The sequence below is a fragment of the Trachinotus anak genome, unplaced genomic scaffold, assembly GCF_046630095.1.
Source record: "Trachinotus anak isolate AG129_WGS33_773 ecotype Australia unplaced genomic scaffold, CSIRO_AGI_Tana_v1 ptg000009l, whole genome shotgun sequence".
Classification (NCBI taxonomy): Eukaryota; Metazoa; Chordata; class Actinopteri; order Carangiformes; family Carangidae; genus Trachinotus; species Trachinotus anak.
In genome coordinates, this window is record NW_027273860.1 from 15103698 (window position 1) to 15127268 (window position 23571).

The 23571-nt window shown below is 41.7% G+C and overlaps 1 protein-coding gene across 2 annotated transcripts; it reads right to left on the reverse strand.

The window, feature by feature from the left end:
- Window positions 1-265: 265 nt before the first annotated feature.
- LOC139625507 (glycogen debranching enzyme-like) lies at window positions 266-23050 on the reverse strand. 2 transcript variants are annotated; one of them, XM_071485543.1, is made up of 33 exons: window positions 22950-23050; window positions 21480-21690; window positions 20653-20822; window positions 19889-20092; window positions 17471-17652; window positions 16252-16363; window positions 15904-16036; window positions 15528-15636; window positions 15301-15398; window positions 14998-15137; window positions 14079-14266; window positions 12558-12681; window positions 11916-12079; window positions 11087-11188; window positions 10466-10591; window positions 9634-9784; window positions 9386-9504; window positions 9158-9267; window positions 8923-9057; window positions 8152-8282; window positions 7858-7994; window positions 7016-7149; window positions 6470-6645; window positions 5874-5976; window positions 5479-5704; window positions 5004-5115; window positions 4341-4476; window positions 3157-3269; window positions 2585-2796; window positions 2107-2204; window positions 980-1067; window positions 770-903; window positions 266-621 (listed from the first exon to the last, which is right to left on the reverse strand). In XM_071485543.1, exons 1-33 carry the CDS (start codon window positions 22987-22989, stop codon window positions 504-506), a joined length of 4536 nt encoding a protein of 1511 aa, XP_071341644.1. In that variant the 5' UTR covers window positions 22990-23050; the 3' UTR covers window positions 266-503. The 2 variants fall into 2 exon arrangements, with proteins under 2 accessions (XP_071341644.1, XP_071341643.1); XM_071485542.1 differs by lacking the exon at window positions 12558-12681 and adding an exon at window positions 13195-13318.
- Window positions 23051-23571: the final 521 nt, after the last annotated feature.

Sequence of the window (23571 nt, forward strand, 5' to 3'; positions counted from 1 at the left end):
TATATTCTTTATTTAAACTGTATTTAGCCGCAGGTATTTCTGTGGTATTATTACAGTGCTTTTGACTGGATGAAAGTCCAGACTGGATCAAAAGCTAATCAATAATAAAGACAAAGACAAACCATGGCTGAGCTCCTTTATCGTAGTTTATAAGTTTAAATTTTTATACCATGTTGATTAGAGTTTGTGTTGATTATTATTGTGCCATGAGTAAAACCACTCTGACTGATGGCTATAGTAAAAAAAAAAAAAAAGACACATGTGCTTTGTAATTTTACATTTTTGATTTATTACATTAAATAAATTCTTGAATGTGTTCAGTTTCTTATCACAGTTTTAGCAGCGTGTTCACTCCCACTCTTCCTTATTCACAAATTCTTGAATTCCTATAAATTTGTAACACTTCAGATTCAGAGGACACAGCCTGCCCTTAGGGAAACACAGAATTATGCAGCAGGAAATAACAATTCTAACTGTTGATGGTGTTGTTTGGGGTACAGCAGTCAAAGGTCATACAGGACCTCCAGGATGGTAGCAATGGATGAGGCTTGACTCTCACAGCTGAAGGGACAGTGCTGGCCATTCTCATTGGTCAGCCCAGGGAGCCCCTTCCACGGTGACCTGAAAGAAGAAAGTTGAAACTCATTAATTCATGGGAATCATCATTGTCCTGCATTTGCTACATCTTCAACACCAAGTTAAACAAGCTAAAAGTCCACCGACAGATCAGAGGATCAGTAACAGTGACAGCTGCTGGTGTGATTCATACCTCTCCACGTGAACAGCATGATGAGACAGAACGCTTTTCACCAGGTTTACAGTTTCATCATATGTCTCCTTTCCTATTTTCTTGGCGAAGTGAAGTTTTGCGCGCAGGAAGTAGCTGACGGGCCACAGCCACTCCTGAAAAGGAAGGAAACAGGAGTCAGAAGCTGCTGAATACCTGCTGTCGGGAGGGGAATACTGTACGTTCGCTTACTGGGCCTTGATGATAGTTGAAGCCCTTAGCTTGGTTGAAGTTTTCATTGTCTATGTTAATGTCGTAGACTCCACAATACACCATGTCACTGCAGAAAAACAGGGTAGAAGGAGAACATCATCTTGCATTATTTGTACAGTGCATGTGTCAGAGACCTCAAAGGAACAGTTGATTACAAATAATGTACACAATTTGATTTTTTTTTTTTTTTTTTTAAAGATTAGTTTTGTCTATCATTTCTAACCATTCAGTTGGCCAACTCACAGGGAATACATTATTATTTGATGGTAGAATATATAAAATTTGATGACTCCAACCTCATCACCAGCACATAAAGGATTCTCAACTGCCCCTTACAGGTAAAACAGAGTTAGAGCCTACAGGTGGGTGCTTGGGTGGAGGTGGGGTCCTTTAAATGTTGTACGAACAGTAGTAGCAGCAAGGGACAGAAAAGCTTTCAGGTGAACAGTGTGGTGGAACGCATGGCAACAAGAAACTGAGCAGAGCACGGTTCCAGCACAAGCTGCAGCAGTGTGTTTGTGCAGCAACACCTGGGTCACCCTGCTGTTACCATGGAGATTAGTTGCTATCAGGAGGGGTTGGGGGGGGCTTGTAATTCTGCCAGGGCACATGAACTGGTGGATTTTCGCGTCAGCATGCACATATGCCACAGACTGTAAACAACTTACACATGTAAACTAATGAAAGACAGAGCTGCGCTGCACCTCAACACAGACTATGCAGCTTCACCACAGATGAAGCTGTAGATGTGAGGCAGCATGAGTGTAACAACGTGTAACACAGTAATTTTACTTCTACTTGAGTAAAATGTCTTTTAAATAACATTACTTTTATTTACATGCAATTTTCCAGCACTCTTTCCACCCCTATGTCAGCTAACTGGAGAGCTGTCTACTGTAACTACAGCTGATGTAATTACTTAAGCCACAATAGCCACATTTAGAGGACACACACAAGATTCAAATAAAACAGAATTATCCTTTCACAAACCACCACTTATTCATTATTTCAATCATTCATGTTGACCCTCCAAATCCAAACAGTCCCGCAGGTCAGTGTTGATGTCGTGAATTCAGCTGACAGTGCTCAACACTCAGGAAACTAACTCAGGGTCTAAGGTCTTCATTCCCAGGGGGCCCAGCAGCTTCTTCTCAGCTACACTCAGAGCCTCCCAGGCTTTCTCCACAGTGAACAGCTCAGGAGCCTGTATCAGACACACACACACACACACACACACACACACACACAAACATGTTCATGATGAAATTTGTGCAGGAAACAACAGTTGGAGTAAATTGTGAAACTAATTATTGTAATTAGTCTCATGATGTGAATGTATCGTTTTCTCACATTATTTGTTTTTCAAAGTAAAGCGCCATACCTGATGAGTATGACAGATTAACCTGTTTTCTAAAGAGGGTCGTAACAACCAGCTTCAAATGAAACACTTCGCTACTTAAATATTTTCAACACTGCTAATAAAAAATAACAAAGAAAAATCAGACATTTGATTCATTGCTCTCTGAGATTAGTGATTTAGTTAACAAATGTACACTCAGGCACAGCAGTTGTCACTATGCTTACCACCGTCATGGCAATGGGGAAGTTAGGCCGGAGCTGGTAGTCACACCAGGGGCTGGAAGCCCCAACGCTGTCCTTGTAGATGCCTCTTTTGTGGACCAGTTCTGGTTGTTTCTCCTCAGGGTCCTGGGGATTGTGGGAGATGTAGAACTTCTTCTCAAAGTTTTCCTGGATCTGAGCGTCCCACTCCACATACGTCACAGAGTATGTCTGTCCTAGGATGAAGAGGAGGATGGTTTAAAATGGTCATAGAAAGTGTCAAATCAATTCATTAAATGACCACAAACGCTTTTAGGAAGGAAAGCAGTAAACTGAAATGGTTTCGTTCAATCTTCCATGCTGATTTCAGCCAATGAGAGCCCATTTAGAGCTGATACTGTAAATACTACAACAATTGTCTCAAAACGGGTTTTTGAAGTTGTGAACAAAGGCAAGGCGGCAGTACCCTCTCAGCACTTAATATGGGTCAACCTTGTGCACCTCTGACTATATTTACATGTTCAACAGATGTGGTGTTAAAATGAGGTACAAAGCAAGCCACCGTAGATCATGTTAGTGTAAATGAATGGCTGTACCTCCTCTGCAGATGTTGACCTCTGCATAGGGGAAGTGCCCATCATTGTGGAGCTTCACAAGCCAGCATACAGTGGATTTACACAGACCCACTATCTCCACTGCAGAGCCATCCCTAGATCACACAGATATAGATACACACACACACACACACACACACACACACACACACACACACACACACACACACACACACACAGATAACTTTGCAGATCAAAGAGATTCACAGCAGTTTGTCCATTTATGTAACTCAGAAGGTGTGTCTAGGTAAAAACTGGTGTCCCTCTGCCTGCCATCTCAGCCGCTGATATCATGAACCTCCTCACAGTTTCACAGAGGTTTGTCTTTCACATTTTGTTTCATCACCGGGACTCATCGGCCTCCAGATAAACTACTGTTTACCTCCAGCTGCTGACTGGAGGACAAACACTCCATCAGCTCAGAATAAAGAAATGTACCCACAACACTGTCTTAGTATCTCATTCCATTACTGCCAGTGGCCTATTTAACCCACTGAAATTCTGGCTATATGAGAAATTAAGAAAGCCTATGAGAAATTAAAAGCCTAACATATCAAATCCTACATTTACATTTATTTAATTTGTGACATGAGTTGTTATCACCAGTTCGCTGCTGTGATACTGAGGGGCCCACATTTAAGAAATGTTGTGAAGCTACAGGAAGCAAGAATGGACAACTGATTGCATATGATGAATAAAATCAAGCATGTTATTATAAATAGTTGTGTGGTGAGATTATTTTGTCCTGCACCACCGTCTACGACAAAGCATAAAGCCTTAGCCATCACATACCTACATGGAACTACATGGTACCAGACCACCCCAGCCTGTTCAATGGCCAAGTCAAAGCCATGTATTTGAAACAAAAGAACATCAGTGGGTAACTAAGTCTTTTTATTCTTTCTGGGGAGGAGGAGTTTTCAGGTCACACTGGTTTCTATAGTTTTACAGGTATGCAACCTGATCATCTGAAATTGTTGGGCAAACAGGTTTGTTCTGACAATCTTCACAGACAATAAGGCCATTTATCACTTACATAAGTGGTACTCATGCAGTATAACCAGAGCCTGAGAAATCCCAGTCCTCAGTAAGTTTACACAGAATAAAAATAATAATGATGGATGTTTGTGGGACAAACAAAGCTGGAGAAAAGGGAGGAAACATACCTGGGTGTAGCAGGGACTCCCTTGTTGTGCGCCCTCTCACTCTCGCCCATCTTGTCCATCCAAGTCCCACAGTTGAAACGGTTTCCTCCATAGATGAAGCCAGTGGTCTGGTCCACTCCAGCCTCCACATTGAATCCTAGTGGGAGCCCAGATCCATGCATCACTCAAATTTACAATTGCCCGTTAAGGATTCTCTGCCTCCTGGTCTGCACTTCCATTTAGGTCCAAAACCGAACTCTTATAAAATGCCGTCATCTGTCTAATTCTTCTTTATCTTTCAGGACCTGTGGCAGAGATTTAAGTAACAGAACCACCTGCTGTCTGATTTGACTCTGCCTTATGATGGACTGTCATTGTCCAATCAGATTCAGGTGTAAAAACACTGTGTGGGAAATTTGAGTGCTGAGTTTATACACAGTTTTGATTTGTTCACATATTTTATTCTCTTTTTTGACAAATAGAAATCTTTTCTGCAAATGTCCAAATTTATGTTTACAGGCTCAAAAAGGTTGATTCAATAGGTGACTGATTTGTGACCCTAATTTCAGCACTAATAACACATAAATGGCTTTTTCAGAATTCACAGTTTAATCTACACAGGGAACAGGGAGTAGCCTGACCTAAGCATCAGTTAGTAGTATTGTTATAAGCACATAAAAATACCTTCCTCAGTCATGTTGGGATCTAACTGCAGGCCAGCGTTGGTCTCTCTGAACTGAATACCCTGCATGTGTGTCTGCATGGCCTCCTGGATCAGATCATACAGCGGCTGATCCTGGAGGAAAAAACACACTTTTCAAATGATCCATATCAAATGATTAGTGTGTGAATCAGAACGGTAGGAAATTCAAACTGTGTTTTCACTTTTCCCACTAGCACAATCTTTAGCTGCTATTAGCAGCTGATGTGACAGAAGTTTGAGTAGGCATGTACCTTGGACTTTTTTGCATGGAACCAGATAATTTCTATAGTATGTGTTAGTTATTTAGACTAGCGATTGAACTAAGTTTATTCATGTCTAATACAGTATAAAAGAAAAAGACTATGGTTTTAGTAACTATAGTATCTGGTATGGATTTGATCGACAGTGGCTCTCGATCATGTAAAGAACCAATAAGAACATAGCACCAAGTCCTACCGATGCTCCAGCAGGCTGAGGCTCAGATACATTGTTGGGGTACATCCTGGAAACAGGACACTTGAGGATGGAGACACCATCAGGTACCAGTGTGCAGTACTCCTGGATAGACTGCAGCCACCACCACACAGCGTCCCTGCAGTTGTAGCGAGCACTGCCACCCTGGCCCAGCAGGTTGGGGATCAGGCCATAACGCAGTGTTCCCGCAAATGCCAGGATGATGTTCCTGTGGTAGTCAGGACAATAGTTTAATGCTGCTGGACACAGCAGTGGGATTCATCACTAATCAGATTAGTTTGTTTTGTCTTCAGTCCAAACAGACTGAATATACCGTGGTCTAAATGTCTTGAAGTCTACAGTAAGTTCCCGTCTGGTGAAGTTGTGCGGAGACTCACCGAGCCTCCAGGTGTCTCCCGGTCAGCAGGAGCAATCCTCTCAGCGAAATGAAGGTGTCACGACCCCAACAACGAAATATGCCAGCACAGAAGTGAGGAAGACCTGAAGCAAAGAGCAACAGCTTTTATCTCTGGGCACTGGTGTATGTATAACCTATTTAGTACACTAATATAAGATGTACTTTATTTCACAGACTATATGTTGAACAAAACCTACATGTAGTATGGCTATGGATCTATCTTTCGCCTCTATTGTCTTCCCTATTCTTTTCTAGTTATTTCTATTTCCATACTTTATTTAGTCAGTTTAGTTACTGTATATAATGTAGCCTATAACTGTATTGCTACCTGATTGTTTTGTGATTTTCAGTGGCTGCTCTAACACTATAATTTCCCTTTGGGATTAATAAAGTTCTCTATCGAATAAAAAAAGTTCAGTAATATTTTAAAACAGCTACAGTGGACACTTGTTTTTGACCAAACAATACTCTTGTATTGTATATATATTTATTTCACTATGTATATTGAGTGGCTTCAGCGCAGGAATGTCCTTTTCTAATCTTATGAAAAGTGAGAGCAAAAGTGGAAACACAGACCTGCTGCCAGTGACATACAGCCCAGCTCCTCCTGGTCACTGGCTTCATCAAGTCCATTTGTAGCATCTTTCAGGTGAGGAGATAGGGCTGGCAGGGCCCAACTGCGATACACACCACACATCTGCACCGAACCCAGTGCCAGCTGTTTAACAAGGCTGGACCCATTCTGCACAAAGCTAAGGGAACACAATAGACAGGTGAGCAGAGAATTCATCATTTATCATTTTAAGTCAGATTATGATGCAGAATCAGTCTGGAGAATCCACAATGGAATAAATCAAACTACTAGGCATGCAAAACATATAATTGTTATAGATTAATGTGCATTAAAGTCGAGTTAAATAATATACATTCCAGATAATTTAATTTGAAATATCCTTGCTTGTTTTTCAAATTCAATGTGCTGATGCACAGAGTCTGAAGAACAATGTGTAACCATTCAAATACTGTACTCAAAATATGATGTAATACTGTATGTATGAAAAACCCATATAAGTAATCCATCCATCAAAAACTAGTAGAGAAAGTAAACTAAGAAAAAAAGACCTTGACATGCGTTTGAAAACAGCCTCCAGAGCGGTGGTGTAGACGCCCTGGATGATGGCGTCAAAGTAGCAAGGCACAAGGTAGTGGGGGATGTGTCTCAGGTAGCCAAACATGGCCTGCAACCAGTGGCCCACCTGTAGGTCAAAGGTCAACAGCAATCAACTCTACAAAGATTTTCCACTGCGTTGCACTGTACAGAGAGCAGCAATATCTCAGCAGCTCCAAAGCCACATTCACACAAATGCAGACAGATTTTCTAAACATCCTCTGTCCACAAGTGACAAACAGAAATATCACAAAATTTTAATAGTTTATATTTTATTAGTTGATATTCTTGGCTGGTTGCTCTGCCAGCCCTGTCTCCTGTGTTAAATCCCTTATTTGCCAACTTTGCCCAGTTCCACAGCCCAAGTCTGGCCCATATACAGCACAATTGTCATATGCTACTTCCACATCTGGACCAAATCTGGCACATGGAGGGTAACAGCTGGAATCTACCCAGATATGGAAGTATATGGGCCAGACTCGGGCCATGAAACCAGGGTGTATACTGGGCCAATGTTTCATTTTGCTATCTAGTACACATAGCCAGTGCAGGATTTACTGGGTATGTTTTTTTTTCCAGTCCAGGAGGTGGACAGTGGGTGCACCACTGTTTTCAAGTTCAACAATGAGGCTCCATGGTCAGGTTTTAACTGCTGATTTGATGGTGACTTTGTTTCTGCAGCATTGAGGAGTTGACTCTCACAAGTGCTGGAGTTTCCCTCATTAGTTATTGATGGCTTGTGACAATATTAACCAGGTCTAGTAAAACCATGAGAGCTAATCTGACCCAAGCTCACCTCTCCCACAGCTCCACCCTTGGCCAAAAGTCTATTGGAGACATAGTCCATCATCCAGTCTCCCTGTCTCAAGTTGTCACAGAGCGGATGACTGAGATCATTCTTCGGACGAATCTCTGCCATCACTGACATCAGCCCTAAGGACCATAAACTCTTCATGAAAACTGGTACAGCACAAATTGTGGAATCATGATGTTGATAAAGGCGATGATGATGACTATGATGATAATGATGATGATGATACTGGTGCATACCTTCAACTTGCCTGGCTTTTAATCTGTGTGCTTTAAGTACCTTGCAAGCCTCCATAGTTGAGAGGTAACCAAGAAGGAATGTTGTAGCATCCTCCTCCGTCCTCTCTCTCCTCAGCATCACAGCGGTACAGCAGCATGTTCATGTCAGCCGGGGTCACCCTGGACATGATGCTGAGGAAGAAGAAGCAGATCAGTAGTGATGACGATGATAAATGACAAAATGACATGGTTAGGGGAAAAACATCTATGCACTGATCAAGGCTCGTGAATCACACAGAGACTGTAATGAGTCTTCTGTACTGATAAAGGATTGTTAGGCAACTGTCAGGAAATATTCATCTAGACCTGTATTTATCAAGCATTTCAGAATCCTTTTTTATGAAGCGTTCAGAAATCCAATCTGCTGTAGAACTAGAAAAACTGAAAGTTGTCAAGCTTCCTACAATGACAGTGGGTGTGTTTCAGTAGTGGTCTTCCTTCACTTCCTCTTATTCACTTAAGCTCAGCAGAATATTAAGTGCCAATGAGCACATATTGCAATTGTTTACTCTTTGACAATAATTGGTACGGAATGAAAGTGTCATTAAAGTGGTACGACTGCTGGTTGTGACAGAATCATCACATCACAGCTGTATTTTCCCTGTTGCTAAAGTGTAAGTGAGAGGTTACTACATATGTGCACCCGGCACAGTCATTCAACATTATTCAGGTTTGGTTGAAATTTTATTTTTCAATAATTTCATTGTCATTAAGAGATCAATTATGATTGTTGCTGTTGTTGTTGTTATTTTAATTGTTAAGGCATACGAACGTCATCAGTGGCTTGGTGAGAATAGACGGAGTGCTGTGTTCGGCCAGGCTGCCGCTCTGGTACTGAGGACTAAACTGGATCAGGTGGCGTCTCAGAGCCCCCAGCTGCTCCTGGGACCCGGGCTCCAGAGTCACTCTGCAGAAGAACATAGACCACAAGTAGAGCCAAACCAGACCAGACACATTTAAAACTAAAAGTGATTCTGTCAAATTAAGAACAGCACTCGCTGACCCACCTGAAGATGACGATGCAGCCAGGTGTGAACTTCTCAAACACTATCTCCTGACCAACACTGTTGTGTTTCAAAACCGTGTCAGCCTTTTTCACCACTTCACTGTCCTTCACCTGCAAGAATTTTGAAACACTTAGCCACGTCACACAGAACCTGAGCTTCGGGCCCACAGTGCAGAATGCATCAGTGTATCAGACTCCCAAACCCACTGAAGATGACAGCAGTACACACCTGAATGTGTTCTCTGATCTCGACAGTGCACGCTGACAGCCCACTGATGTTTTTGTCATCTTTTCTGTTGGTGTCACTCACAATGGTCACAGCCTCCAACACCACCTCTTTAACCTGACCTGTACAGTTAATAAACAAAGAGTCCAGGTTGATTCCAGTCTCTGAAAGTGGATGTAGCGTGCCTCTGAGGATTAGGATAAGCTTAAAGACAAAGGTTTAGGCTGAGGATGAGGTTGCAGGACAATCACCTGGTATGAACATGGGTGGAACATCATGTGTATAGTGGTTTCTCTCCGGATTCTTGACTGGTCTTCGCAGCACAGCCACCACAGACTCGTGGTTGCTGGGACAGTGTCTGGTCACTGCAGTCACGCCCTCACCCAGCCGTTCCACATACACCTGCACATCCAACCAGAAAATGACAGCAGAAAGCCTGGATTTAGTGTATGGAAACAAATCAAGTCATGATTCCAGTTTCATGAGGGGGTTGAGGAGGAATCTACATTACATTTGAGGGATAATTATCATATTGTTTCAGGCTCAGCGGCCTCAAGTTTCATGGTGGCATGAGCAAAGCTGATGGTAACGAGAATGAAAAGGTGAAGCTGTGTGTCCTGAATCTCATCACGAGTTTATAAGTCAAACTTCAGTTCGCCACTGAGATCTATCAGCCTGTAGACAAACTAATATTTGCCTCCAACTGGTAACAAAAATCGGAGTTAAACACTTCAACTGAAAAGAAAGAAATGTGTCCACTACTCTGTTTTAGTACCTCATTTCATTAAGTGTGCAGTCTGTCTGCATACAAATAACAAGCTCACAGGAAGTTTGTTATTAACTATGTCAAACATATTTCATGAAGGCAGCAGGAGATGTGTTCTCTTCAGCGGGACTGCATGAAGCGTCACATCGGCCCCCTCTGCCCAGGTTCTGTTTTACATTCTCCCTCAGCTGCATCTTGTTTTTGTTGCCTTTCATTAACACGCACAAATAATATCAGGAAACAAAAATAAAAAGTCAGGCACCAAAGAGCTCTGGCTGGTCCAGGTATTCATGCTGTATGTGAATGAGAGAACAGACCTGCGTGAAGCCCTCAGCAGCCAGTTCCTGGTGAAGCCTGTTCAGAGCCAACTTGGCAGCCACGATCCCAGTCTGCAGGTTGACCTGGTCAGAGTTCCAGTAAGTGTACTGATGATCCTCTGAGATCTGAACAACACACTAAAGGTTAATCCCTGAACAGCTAACAAAACAGATAAGATCATTTTCTTTTGTAGGTGGTTACAGGATCAGCCCATTAAAATATTCTACTGACAATATTGGATTAGTTCTTTGAAATCAATAATATATTGAAATCAAATATAGATTTTTTTGCATAACATAATGCATTACAAAATCTAATGAAAATATTTACATAAAACAGCCTCTGTCTCTTTTAGTCATTATGTGGCTAAATGACACAAAATAGAACCACTAATGCCAATTGCCGCTGAAATTTTCTGTAGGTCATTATAGTTCCCAGATGTCCAGTGGAAAAGTTGTGTGCTCATCCACATTCACAAGTTGGACAGGTTATGGGTAGAAACAATGTTTATGGTTTTGTGCGTAATTTGTCTCATATTAGTTGAATTAAAAAAATATGAAGACCATCTGAAATTCAATAAAATTCATGTTCAGATATCAGGGAGAGATGCTATACTTTACCTGATGAGGAAGAAGCTCATCATATCCTCTAGTGCTTCCTGTAGCACAACAGGCCATAGAAACCAGGGTAGAGTTGGGCAAGAAGTCATAAACTGAACAATTCTGAAACAACACAACAGGCAAAAGGCAGCTAAGTCCAGGGTTGAATTTCTTTTCCAGTCCAATGTCCATTGTCCACTGTTGTGTTTTTGTTTTACAGCTTTTTACCCTTGCCCCTTCTTTTTCAATTTTTGTTGTTCTTCCTCTGGCTGTTCCTCAGCCATCTCTTCTTCTTGACAATAAGATTATGGTATGGAGAAAACTGCTATCAGATCGCTGCATGTAGACCTTCCTGCATGCACTCACCTTCACACTCGCCTTAACCCCAGTCAACCACCGGTCTCTTATCTGCAGTCCCAATCAATCCCATTCAAAATTCCACACAGTGTGGCAGCAACAGAAGGGTAGACTGCACCTTCTCTTTGTAATCCTTACAATGGCACTCCCCTCTAGCATGTCCTAGATTTCCTGCCTTTGCTCTCAGTGCCTTCTTTGGCTGGAATTGGCAGTCTGAGCCACTCTGTTTATTTCCCATTTATACTGCCAGTGCTGTGCAAGAACAGATTTTTATTTGTGCCAGTGGAGCACAAGGAGACTGAACTTGACAAAATGCGTATTAGATCAGAATCACCTATTGTACAGTAAACAGTAAAATAACAGCACAAAAAACACAGTAAAATAATGTAAACAATGAGTGGCAGTATATTTAGTAGTGGGTGTGGAAGATATGTCAGTTATGTCAGCAGTAAAATATTTGGTTATTTAGTCTGTATTCTAGATGAAAACATACCTGGATTTGACTGTGATCATTTGGGCTGATGTCCATGAACATGGTGTGAGCAACAGCTGGGACCAGAGGCCGAAGGCTGGGCTGGATGAAGGCACCGACAGGTTCCTTGCCAAACCAAGACAGCCAGCGCCCCTCCTCCTGACTTTCTGCAGCACCTGCAGCATCTGGCAGAGATACAGAGGGAAGAGAAGCTTCTGCACCTCATATCAGCAAGTATTAATGATGACAAGATTTACTGTATATGAAAACATGCTCAGATCACCAAGTATGGCTGAAACATCCCAACTCGTCATATAAAAATGTATCCCTGTACAGTTGTCATGAAGGGAGAACTTAGCGAGAGACCATAACTTCTGTTTATACCAGGCTGTAAACATTTTAACAAGTGGATTGACTCACTTTTGGAACCAGCCTCTAGTGGTCATTTGAGGAACTGCAGGTTTTTTTCCATGTTGACTTAATTTTTCAGCACTGGAGGTTGCCATTTGTATTTGACTAGTCTGATTGCATACATTTTCAGTATTTTTGTCATTGTGTGCAGCCCTAACTCATGAACAAAATTAAATCTGAATAACAGGGGTACATATCATGTGAAAATGTAGCAGTTGGAACTACACACACGATGCTGGTGTGGTTGCTTACCTCTGATGAGTGAGGTAATGCCCAGCCTAGTCACACAGGCATTCTGCAGCTCCTCACTCCTATTTAACAGGTCAGCCACCACATACAGGTCTGGTCTCAGAGCACGAGCCTGATCGAGCATGTACTGCAGAGCCAAAACACACCAAACACAGCCAGCAGGGTCACCCCCACACCATGCAAAAGTACGCAAAGAGTTAAGTCCAGAAAGACAAGGAGGAGGTAGATAGATGAACAAAGAAGACATGCAAAAAAAAAAGAGAGGAATGATTTAACATGCAACATGATGATGAACCACGGTTTAAATTGAAAGGATTAAGGGAGCAGGTGAAAATTACAGGTTTACCAAGGATAGATAGTTTAACAGATTTGTATTAAAAACAGAAAAACAGTGATAATATGGAAAATTCATGTTCATGTGAGATGCAGTTATATTCAAAAGCCAAAGGAGAAGAAGAAGAAAGAGAAAAGGAAGAAGATATTTAGTGTCATTCCCAGTCTAAACAGCTCACAGCTGCTCTTTACAATCCACTACACTTCGCAGTGCTTTTTCTAAACTGTGTGCACTTTCCAGCACAGCAGTGAGCGGAGAAGAGCGAGGAGATGGGATCAGGATCGAGCTCGGGGTCGGGGTCAGTACCTCGCATCAAACTGGTGATTCCCAGGCGGTTTACAAAGACATTGTCAATAAGCTGACTGCCGGTACAGAGCTCAGCTATCACATAGAGGTTAGGCTTGATGGCTCTGGCTGCTGCAAGCATTGCCTACAGGGACCAACACATAAAGTAGACAGCAGTTAACCTGGAGTCTGTCAAAATAAATGGCCACAATTAGATGAGACTCATATGCATCTTTTAATTCGCTGCAGTATTTGCTGTTGTCATGAATTATCATAATTACGGATAAGGGTCCAAGTTCTCTTTTCTTAACACTCTGTGTGGGCCCCATCAAACATTTTTAACAGAGTTGCAAAATTTTACACTATCTTCTCCAAAATGCGACATTACACACATAGTTTGCAGTGTATTCCTCTTCCAGTGATGTTAAAATGAGTTCATTATATCTTATAACAGATCCTCTACCAGAAGATTGTAGAACTGCTCCAACTGCAACAGCCGACCAAAGTTGCAGTATCAGATGTGCAGCTGCTCATCTACCTGCTAGGTCACTGATCACTAAAACAATTAATCAGTGATCCACCAACACCACCACCTTCAAATTGAGTATCAAACAACAGCCAGTTTGGCAGAAATTAGGTCTACTGTCCAATTCAGGTTTAAAATCTTAATCTTGCTTAGTGTCTGCCCAGCATTAGTGCTGCTTATGGTTACTTCAGTTACCTTAGCACCAAGGTGATGGATAAGGGGAGGATAAAAAGGTACTAGCAATAGCATTGGTCTTAAGGATGAAAGATTTATAGTATATTATGACCAACAATATGCATGCAACACCTTCGTGAGTTATGCTCAGCAGAGTCAGGATCAGTCAGCTGCACTGAAACAGCAAGAGTAGTTAGGAGAATACCTCAGCCACATGCAGAGGGGTGGAGAGGCAGTTGACCAGGCATAAACCAGAGAAGACCTCGGCTATAATCTCTGTGTATGTCTTCATATGAGTCCACAGGTAAGGACAGTCCTCTGGTTTCTCTCCATAACGAAGCTTGATAGTGTTTTCCTGACACACCAGTTCTCTCCGCAAGTAGACTTGTGAGCCTGCGGACGAAATGAAGGAGAGATGGCACTTCAGGAAACTTGGTAGTATCTCTCCATTCATTGTGTGAGATCTGATTGCCTGCATGGGGAGATTTGTCAGCAAATTTGTCAAAGTGGTTGGTGGATTAGTCAGCAGTTTGCAGGCCTTTGGTCAGAAACCAGACCTGATGATGTGATGAAAGGTCAGGAGATCACCACGGTTATTAGTATCATACCTGGCACATAGACACATGAATAAAGCACAGTCGGTCATCACTCACCCTCTCACCAATATGCCAGTCCACAGGTGATTGTTCCCAGCCTGAGCTAACCTTTCTGCCTAACTAGCATTCGATTTTCTTTGAGAAATAGCAATTACAGCAATTTATTTATTTTCAAGTAAATAAATCATGCAAGAAAAAGTAGGATGATAAAAACACACCGCTGCCAAACAGTGTCTGTCAAAACAGCTACCGCTGTTATTTTCTATGTACAACCCCCTCAGCCCTGCCCTATTTTGCTGCCCCTGAACTAACTCATTTCTCTCCAGAGAAAAAGCTGTTTTTTACTTCCTGGCCCAGCTCTGTTTGCTAGCTGTTTCTCGTGAGGAAAGAATACACATTGGTTTTGAGAAATATAAAGAGCTATATGACCCAGCATTTGTTTAATGCAAAAACAAGGTTAAAAAAAAGATACTGTGCGGTGAGCCATAGCTCTGGATACCAGCTCCTCAGGTGACACCTGTTGTTTACCTGGTTCAGCAAAGTTCCTCAGCAGATCAGTTCCTGCCACAAAGCCATCGTGAGCCAGGATGTAACACGCCTTCTCTCTCTGCGCCATCAGCTGCGCCTCTTCATCAAAACCCATTTTTTCAAATGGAAAAGTGAAATACCTGAAGGGGGTACAGTAACTAATTTATTAGAATCTCTAAAAATGATCTACATTCCTCACATTGCTGTACACTTTATACTGCATTTTCTCCTTGTGTGTTCTGATCTCTTGGGGAAAAAATTAAGCTAATTACAGTAGTGAGATTTAATGGTAGGAGAGGCTACCTGGGACAGAGAGGATATCTCCTTGTAACTTGGCCCAGTTTAGGTCCCTCATCAGCAAGACGCTCATGAATTACACCTTCCACAATGCAGTTAGTCGCCTGAGGAGATAAAACAGCAGTGGGGTTTCAACAAAAAGTCGAACCCAAAAGGAAAGTTGAACAGTAAGAACTGAAAAGAAATCTGTTATGCAGGCCAAATCTCACACATAGATACACACATAGACGCACCCTCTCTGTGTGGTGGATCATCTCTTTGTACAGTTCAAAGTTCAGCTCCTCCAGTCTCCTTCTGAAGCAGCTGCAGCAGTCCTGGATGGCTGATGGGCTCATACTGTCACTAGAGAAAGGGAGATAGAGAAATCGATCACATTAATACAAGCATCATATGATACTGTTAGGCCCTGTGAGTAATTCAGTGCATATTTTTATCTACTTTCTTGATATATATTCTAAAAATCTAAAATACTTCACCATAGAGAATCTACCAGTGAAAAGCTGACAGTAATAGTATTACTGTAATATCTTGACTGCCTGTATCTGGCTACACTGTGCCTGCCACATGGGGAATAAAGTCCAGTATGTTGAGGCTGGAGAGATGAGTCACCTGTGAGGTGTGAATATGTCCAGGGCAGAGTTCATGTCCACTGTGTTTCCAAAGCGTCGATGCTGAGGGTCCTGCACCATCAGTAGCTGCTTCTTACACTCTGGAGCAGACCTGGACCTGACACCTGAATTACCTATATGAACAAACGTCCATAGACACAGCTCATCATCATTCTGAACTTGTGTTTTCATGACTTTAACTTGGTGGTTTAAAAATACCTAATGAAATATTCTAACATATCATTACTGAAATAATTCATCAAAAAAAGCACATTTCTCAAGTTCAGTATCAATTGCAGAAAGGTTGCGTGTGTAACTAAAGTGTGCTCCTCTATCATTGTTGTCTCACCAGCCTGCAGCAGCTGTTTGAACTGCTCCACAGCTGCATCCACGCTGACCTGCAGAAACTCCCACAGCCTGAGCCTGGAGAAGACCTGCTGCAGCAGTATGCAGCGCAGAGCCTGACACACACACACGCACACGCACACACACAAATGCAAAATGAAGAAAACATTCAATCAGATTGTTTTCCATTCCTACAGATGTTAAATACAAAAGATGTGATGTGAGGGTGTGGAGGTGTCGGAGTTGTTTGAAGGCACTTTTGATGGACTTGACAAATGAATAACAAAGGTAACAAATAATGTAAAATGCATACATTTTTCTGCTGAGTAATTAGTAAAGTAATGTAATCACTTTTTCATTGATTAATTTGTAATAACTTTTTACAGTTTTTAAGTAACTTGCCCAACGCTGGTGCACAGTATCGTATAGGTCAGTTGGTGATTGGTCACCATGTAGTCTGTTGGTGCAGAACAAAACAAGGAGCTAAAAGACAATAAAGCTACACACAACATACTTATATTGTGTCATTACACAATTTAGTCTACTAGAAGTCACATTATACAGCACCAACTGCCCAGTGTCACTCTGGTGACAAACAGAATTGCGGATTAGGTCACAGGGAAGTGGACATGGTGCATGATGGGAGTACAAAATGCAGAACTTTGACGACAGGTAACGGGGTTCACATCCTGAGTTCTGTGTGTGGTTAGGTTTAGGCAGCAGAATCAGTTTGGTCCAGGTTAGTGAAAAATGATTGTGTCCATTTATAAAGACTTTGTGCATCTTGTGTGAAGTCACTACAGATTTTTTCTGGGACACACCAAGACCACAGCCTCACCCAAACCTTAGTCATATCAACCAAGTGCCTGAACATAGCCTAATTATAAAAATACTTCATGATTCTGTAGTCAACATGAGCAGATATTGTATTGAAAGATTAAATAATATGGTGGAAAATACAATTTGTGACTTGAAAAGTGTGTTAACACAGTTTTCTCATTAATGTGCAGTATTAGTTTTCTGCCATAAGAATTTGCTGTTGCAAATTAGCTGCAGGCTAAATGAAGGTGATTTCTAGGAGACAGAGCTGCCTCACACTGAGCAGATTTAACATCCAACAGTTTGTGGGGACAAAAACAAAAACTGACCAACATGGTTATTGGTAATAAAAACATGTAAGATGAACCTTATTTTCACAAGCACCCAAGAACATGAAGTCTCACATTTATGTGCTGCTCATTTTGAATGAGTGCTGGTACTCCTTGTTCAGTATATTTCCCATCAGCCACCTCACAGCTGAGGTGCCACAGAGCTCTGTCCAGGAGCCACGCTGGTTTCAGATAGGGAGCGTTCACCAGGTTGTAACCACATTCAGGATGGAGGTGAATCCACTCACTGTCAGCCGCTAGAGACAGTGGAGAGGAGAGGAGAGGAGAGGAGAGGAGAGGAGAGGAGAGGAGAGGAGAGGAGAGGAGAGGAGTGTAAGCTCTGTATCCAGTGCCACGTCAACATTTTCTTTAATTACATAATTGACTGATTACAACAATGGTCTTCTGTGCAGAAGACCAAGAACACCATAGGGGAAACAGACTGAAATATGTTCAGTTGCTGTAAAAAATAAAATATTATTTCAATTAACAGATGAGGCCTCTTTAGTGAAGCTGATGACAACAAGGTGATGTGGCAAAAGGTTACGTATAGCTTTGCTAAGCAATGACATCAGAATTCAAGCTATACTGATGATAACACTCTGAAACGTGAATGTACCACATTGTAGTTGAAGTAAATGAAGATCTAAGAAAGGAAGGTTTTTCTGTCTGAGGTCTGACAGCCTATCTATGTATATGACCTTCAGCATGAACAGAGACTAAATGTCAATGGGGAAACTGAGACGCTGATGCAACAGCCACAACTGCCTGCTGGAAAGGCCAACAGCTGTGGTTTATTTCCACCACAGCACAGTCACTATGGTTGTTAAAAATAAGACAAGATCACTTTTCACTCATCGTACGGAGTCACTGCAGCAGCAGGTAAAAATAATGCACAGCACAGAACAATACAGTTGTGTCATTGTGCAATTGCCACCCATTATTACATAAAAATAATCCATTTGCTCTGATATTAAAATCAGGTGACCCAACTATGTTTGCATCCTTCCTGTTACCTCTAAGGTTGCTGAGAGTTGGGTAACTGACCAGCTAATTATCTGAATCACAGTGAGGCATTCAGTCCATTACGGTTTGGGTTCAGGGTTACCTGCTCGCTTGTTTGTTTGTGTGTTCATTAACTTGTTGTTTGCCTGTGGTCTCATCTTACACCTGTCCACTTTGTCTTCAGGATCATCAATCTGTCTGCCTGCCCAGGATACCTTCCCCCTCATGAGTGAGAAGGACTTGGTTGTTAACCTTACCATTTGGGTTCAGCTTTTACATGTGACAGAAGGTCTGTTAACCATTAAACCATTACACTGGTAACGTTTATAAATTTCTCAAAGTATTCTTTCTTGGATAAAATCTTATTCGAGCAACCATCCAGAGGGTCCACCTATAGGGAAATGCTTATTTGACTCTCTTCAGGACAACATAGGGGTACTTCAGGGTTTCATGTTAGGCCCTTTATCTTAAGAAATATTGTGCTTTCACCTGGCGTGAAGTTCAAACACAGTGATGGAGATTTGTATGTTCATAGCACTAAAATGTCTGCAAATGTTTGTCTATGAAAATGGACTCTCACAAACTAGCTGTGTCAATAACTAGAGAAAAAATTAAAAGACTCTTGGTTGCAGGCAAAATTGCAGTGCAGGGAAAATACCAAAATTCAGACAATTGAGAAACTGGAGGAGCCTGTGTCTATGTTGCTGTTGGCAACTGATTTAGTCACTGATAGGCCAGCAGTAGGGGTAACTCCTACTTATCTCTCTCAGAGGCAAACTACACACTCACCAAGGGTGAGGGTATGTAACTGAGTGACATTATGCCGACAGCAAACACCCATTCAGCTGTTGCCCAAAGCTCTAACACCATCCACCAGCTCAGTACCATCAACCGTAACTACTCTACCCGTGGACGGTTTATAAGACACCAGACACCATACTTATATCAGTCACTTCCACCTGCTCCCTGCTGGATTGTCATGTTGCTGTCATATAGCCTTTGTTGTGGAGCTGTGTTCTTGTTTGTTCCTGTTGCCTGCACCTGTGCTGATGCTCCATCCTGTGCTCTGTATGCAAACCATGATAGTTTGTGTCTCTTTGTGATTGTTTTGTGCATTTTTGGGGTGATTATGCATTTCTTTGTGGTTGATTTGTATCTATTTTCAAATTATTTGTCTCTTCATGGTCGCTTTACATTTCCTTGTGGGCATTTTGCACCTGTTTGTAGTTGTGTTGTGTCTCATTGTGGTTGTTTTGCACCTCTTTGATGTCTTTTTGTGTCTCTTTTGGTTATTATGCATCAATTTATAGATGATTTTCATCTCTTTGTGGTCATTTTGAGTCTCTTTACAGTAGTTTTTGTCTGTGATTGTCTGTATATCTGTCTGGTTGTCTCTTTCTGGTTATTTTGGAGGTGAATGTCATGGAGCGTTCCAACTCGTTGGGCCCATTAGCCTATCCAGTTTTAGTAATTCATCCATGACTTTACCTGTGTGGTTATAGACCACATCAGTGATGCAGACCATGTTCCAGTCTTTCCTCAGCATCTCCACCAGATTGCCAATGTCCCTCCAGGTGTAGGACGTCCCATCACGTGAGAAGTCAGGGTTTAACTCCAGCTGATCAGCTATGGAGTAGCAGCAGCCAGAAGAACCAAGCTTCTGCAGCGCAGTAAAGTGGATCATGTTGTAGCCTAAACCAAAAAGAGCAAAAGTACCATGAAAACTAAAATAAAGAACCCATTGTTATTGTTACATTGTACAATAGATTTTATACTTTGCATAGAGTCATTATTGTGTTGCGTTCTGAGCAATCAGTCATACCACAGTCCATAATGGAGGATGTTTACAGCCCCCAGGTCTATAATTTGGGTAAAAAAATATCTGGGTAAGACTCCTTTGAACTACTCATCTGGGACTGATACCCATTATATCAAGTTCAGACTACATGATATTTTTGTCTGATTAGATGATCACTGAGCCAAAGGGGATTACAGGCTCATAAATTCTTGCCATGACTTGGCAGAGAGATATCACAGACTACATGTCAATACCCTACAAATCATAGCTTGTGGCCTTTCACAACTTGTGTGAGGTCATTGGAAGGAGGTGCCAGCGGCCGACTTCTGTTTTAATCTTACTTGTAAACTTCAAATTAATTATTACCCAATATCTGTACGGTCAGTGTTGCAATGTGAAGTACCTGTAGGATTTTAATTCAGAAGAAATTGCCCTGCCATGCTAGCCCACTCACCAGTCTCCTTTGCGACCCTGACCCTGTCAAGCCATTTGTCCAGTGGGCCGAGGCACTTGGCCAAGTATGTTTGACTGCTGATGCAGTCCAGTGGGAGGATGTCATTGCTGGCTCCCACCCTCAGCACTGGATCCACAACGATGTAGCCACCACTCACTTTCTCTTTATCTCTGTCATTAAAAAAGACACACATATATCAGTATATGCATGAATACTTGATAAACTGGACACATACCATAATTACTGCATGAAGCCGATGAAGCTCATTTTTTACACTCGCACTTGCGACTCTTCCGGCTCCAAGATAACCTGCTTTTTATCCAAAGGTGGGTGGAATGTCTCGTCTGATTGGGTTTGCATTAATGCAGATGAGGTAGTGCAGTGCGAAAATTTACCTATACTACGTGTACAAATGCTTGAGCTGTGTCCTCTTGCTCAAATTACAAAACCAAATGCAAATGGTAATTTCAGCAGCTTCTCGCTGTGACACACGAAATTTCAGATGTTGATATATATGGTGAGCCCTTTCACTGCATTACAATTTGTCATTAACTACCAATCAAATGTTAATTAAAAAGAAATGTTATTAAGTTAGGGTCTGCAATGGGTGGCATTAATCAATCCATCAGCTGAATGTAGCTGAGGCTCCTAAAATAAGTTTATACACTGAAATAATTAGTTGTGTTGGACATTCTTGTGCACACTGACTCTCAAGACTTTAGCTGCTGAAGTGCAAAGCCTTAACCTTGTATCAGTTATAATTTCAGTTATTTTTTCATACAAGATTTAAGAACAGACAATGCAGTAGTGGTGACAGAACAACTTACCCACAGGAGAAGTAGTACTGGTATGATCCAGCCACCACTAAGTCTAGTCTGCAGTATTTATCACAGTCATCCTCCTGGCCGTTTGGATAGACCCAGTCCAAAGGATGGAACTTGAGGCGATCAAATTTGTGGCCTTTGGCAGGATAGTTGGTGTAGACCTGGACTTCCTTACCCTGGAGGGTGGGGCCGAGACGGAACTGCAGCTCAAAGCCTGAAGACAGTGAGAGTAATGAGGGCAACTAGAATACACTGTGTTAATGCACACATGGTGCCAAGTGAGACTGTGATTACTCTGTTTACCATAAGTTCATGCTGATCTATCTTTTTAATATTAGTGTGCCTGAAAAATGTTTTTTTTATCATTAATTACTTTTGTTGTCTTCTATTTTACTCTCATTACTAGCACGTCAGCAGAGGTCTCTCTGTCAGTCTGTGGGTCATTTTTACAACCCTACCCACATGATTTCCTGTCACCTCCTGCTTATGGCCATATCACATCAGTAAATTTCACTGACGGGCACCATAACAACGTAGGACCAAGCATGTGGAGCACAGTACACGCATACAGTACCTACATCATGACATGCTTGTGTCACTGTATTTAACCAAACCAGAACCAGACACAGATTTTATTTGAAACATGCTGCTATTGGAGACCTTAAAGCTTGGTCACATTACATCTCCAATCATGAGATTTACCCACCACCCATAACTTTTGATCAGGGCAATCACAAACAGAGCATGAGAGTGCTGCTAAAGGTTTGTTATCTGGTAGTGTAATAGTGTCCCAAATCTAATGATAAAACATAACATTTAATGTCTCATTTCTAAGCACACTGCAGCAGCGTGTGTACTGGCCAAACAACCTGATCTGCCCAGTTTAAGTTGAGCAAAGGTGAATTCTGACCTGTGAATCTGAAGTGAATGGGAGACGAAGGCAATATTCATACACTGGGTCCTTTGATTTATAATTTTCTATGCCTTCGATATATATTTTATCACATGTAGTGTTAAAGATAAATTATCTGATGTGTTTGATCATTTTTCATTAAACAGTAAATATTCAGAGCATAAATGCACAAACAATATGAACACACATTGTTGTTTTTTTCTTCAATGTTGTTAAAATTAAGATTAAGATTAAGATGAAATGAGCCTTTATTAGTCCCACAGTAAGGAAATTTGTTTATGATATATTAAAGTAGCCTCACAATACTGGTGCATTACACAAACTAGACTGGAATAAACTGAACAAGTCCCTGACAAATCTGTTAAAGGTTAAACCTGTAACACATGGTGCACGTTGTATTATTCCGCTATGGGTGATTGTAGCACAGTTGCACTCCACAGTATGGTGACAGTGTAGTGTTGCTGTGGTGCTGTGGTGCTGTGGTGTAGTGTGTGAAATAGTTGCGCTCTGACTGTGCAGTATTATTAACATGCTATGATTAAAGTGCAGAGTAGTCCTACCTTGCTCCAGGCGGAACAGAGCTTGCTCCAGTCTCTCCATGTCAGTGAGCAGCAGCAGGCCTCTGCGCTGTCAGCTGGCCTCTAACATGCCATCCTGTTCTATTTAGGCTGAGACACAGAGACACAGCACTGACACAGCCTGGTAACATGAGACAGCTCTGCAAACTGCTCTCCTTATGGAGGACCTCACCTGCCAAAACTAATAAGTGATAAAAAGTTAATAGATTTTCTTTTTTTTCTGACTTAAATAGCCTTCTCATTAGCACATAATAAATTCTTATTGTATATTTGCAGGGGGAACTGTCAATTCTAACAGAATTATCAAAAGTGATGACTTTTAATCTGACTTTCTGTTTTATTCCTAATAAAAGTAAAGAATAAAATGTTTGCAGGTTACCATGTGTATTTGGTGCCAGCTCCATAACTGGTACACAGTGTTGATCCTATATTTGGATGTGGCCCACTGACCTGGGAAACAGAGAGACTGCATTGCCTGTTTGTCCGTCAAACTGAAACACTTCTCGCAAATTAAGAAGAATATAGCCAGGTAGGACCAGGCTGGAGTCCACCAGACCTGAGCCCTGTCTCCTTCAGTATCACAGCGATGTCAGCTCTCACACCG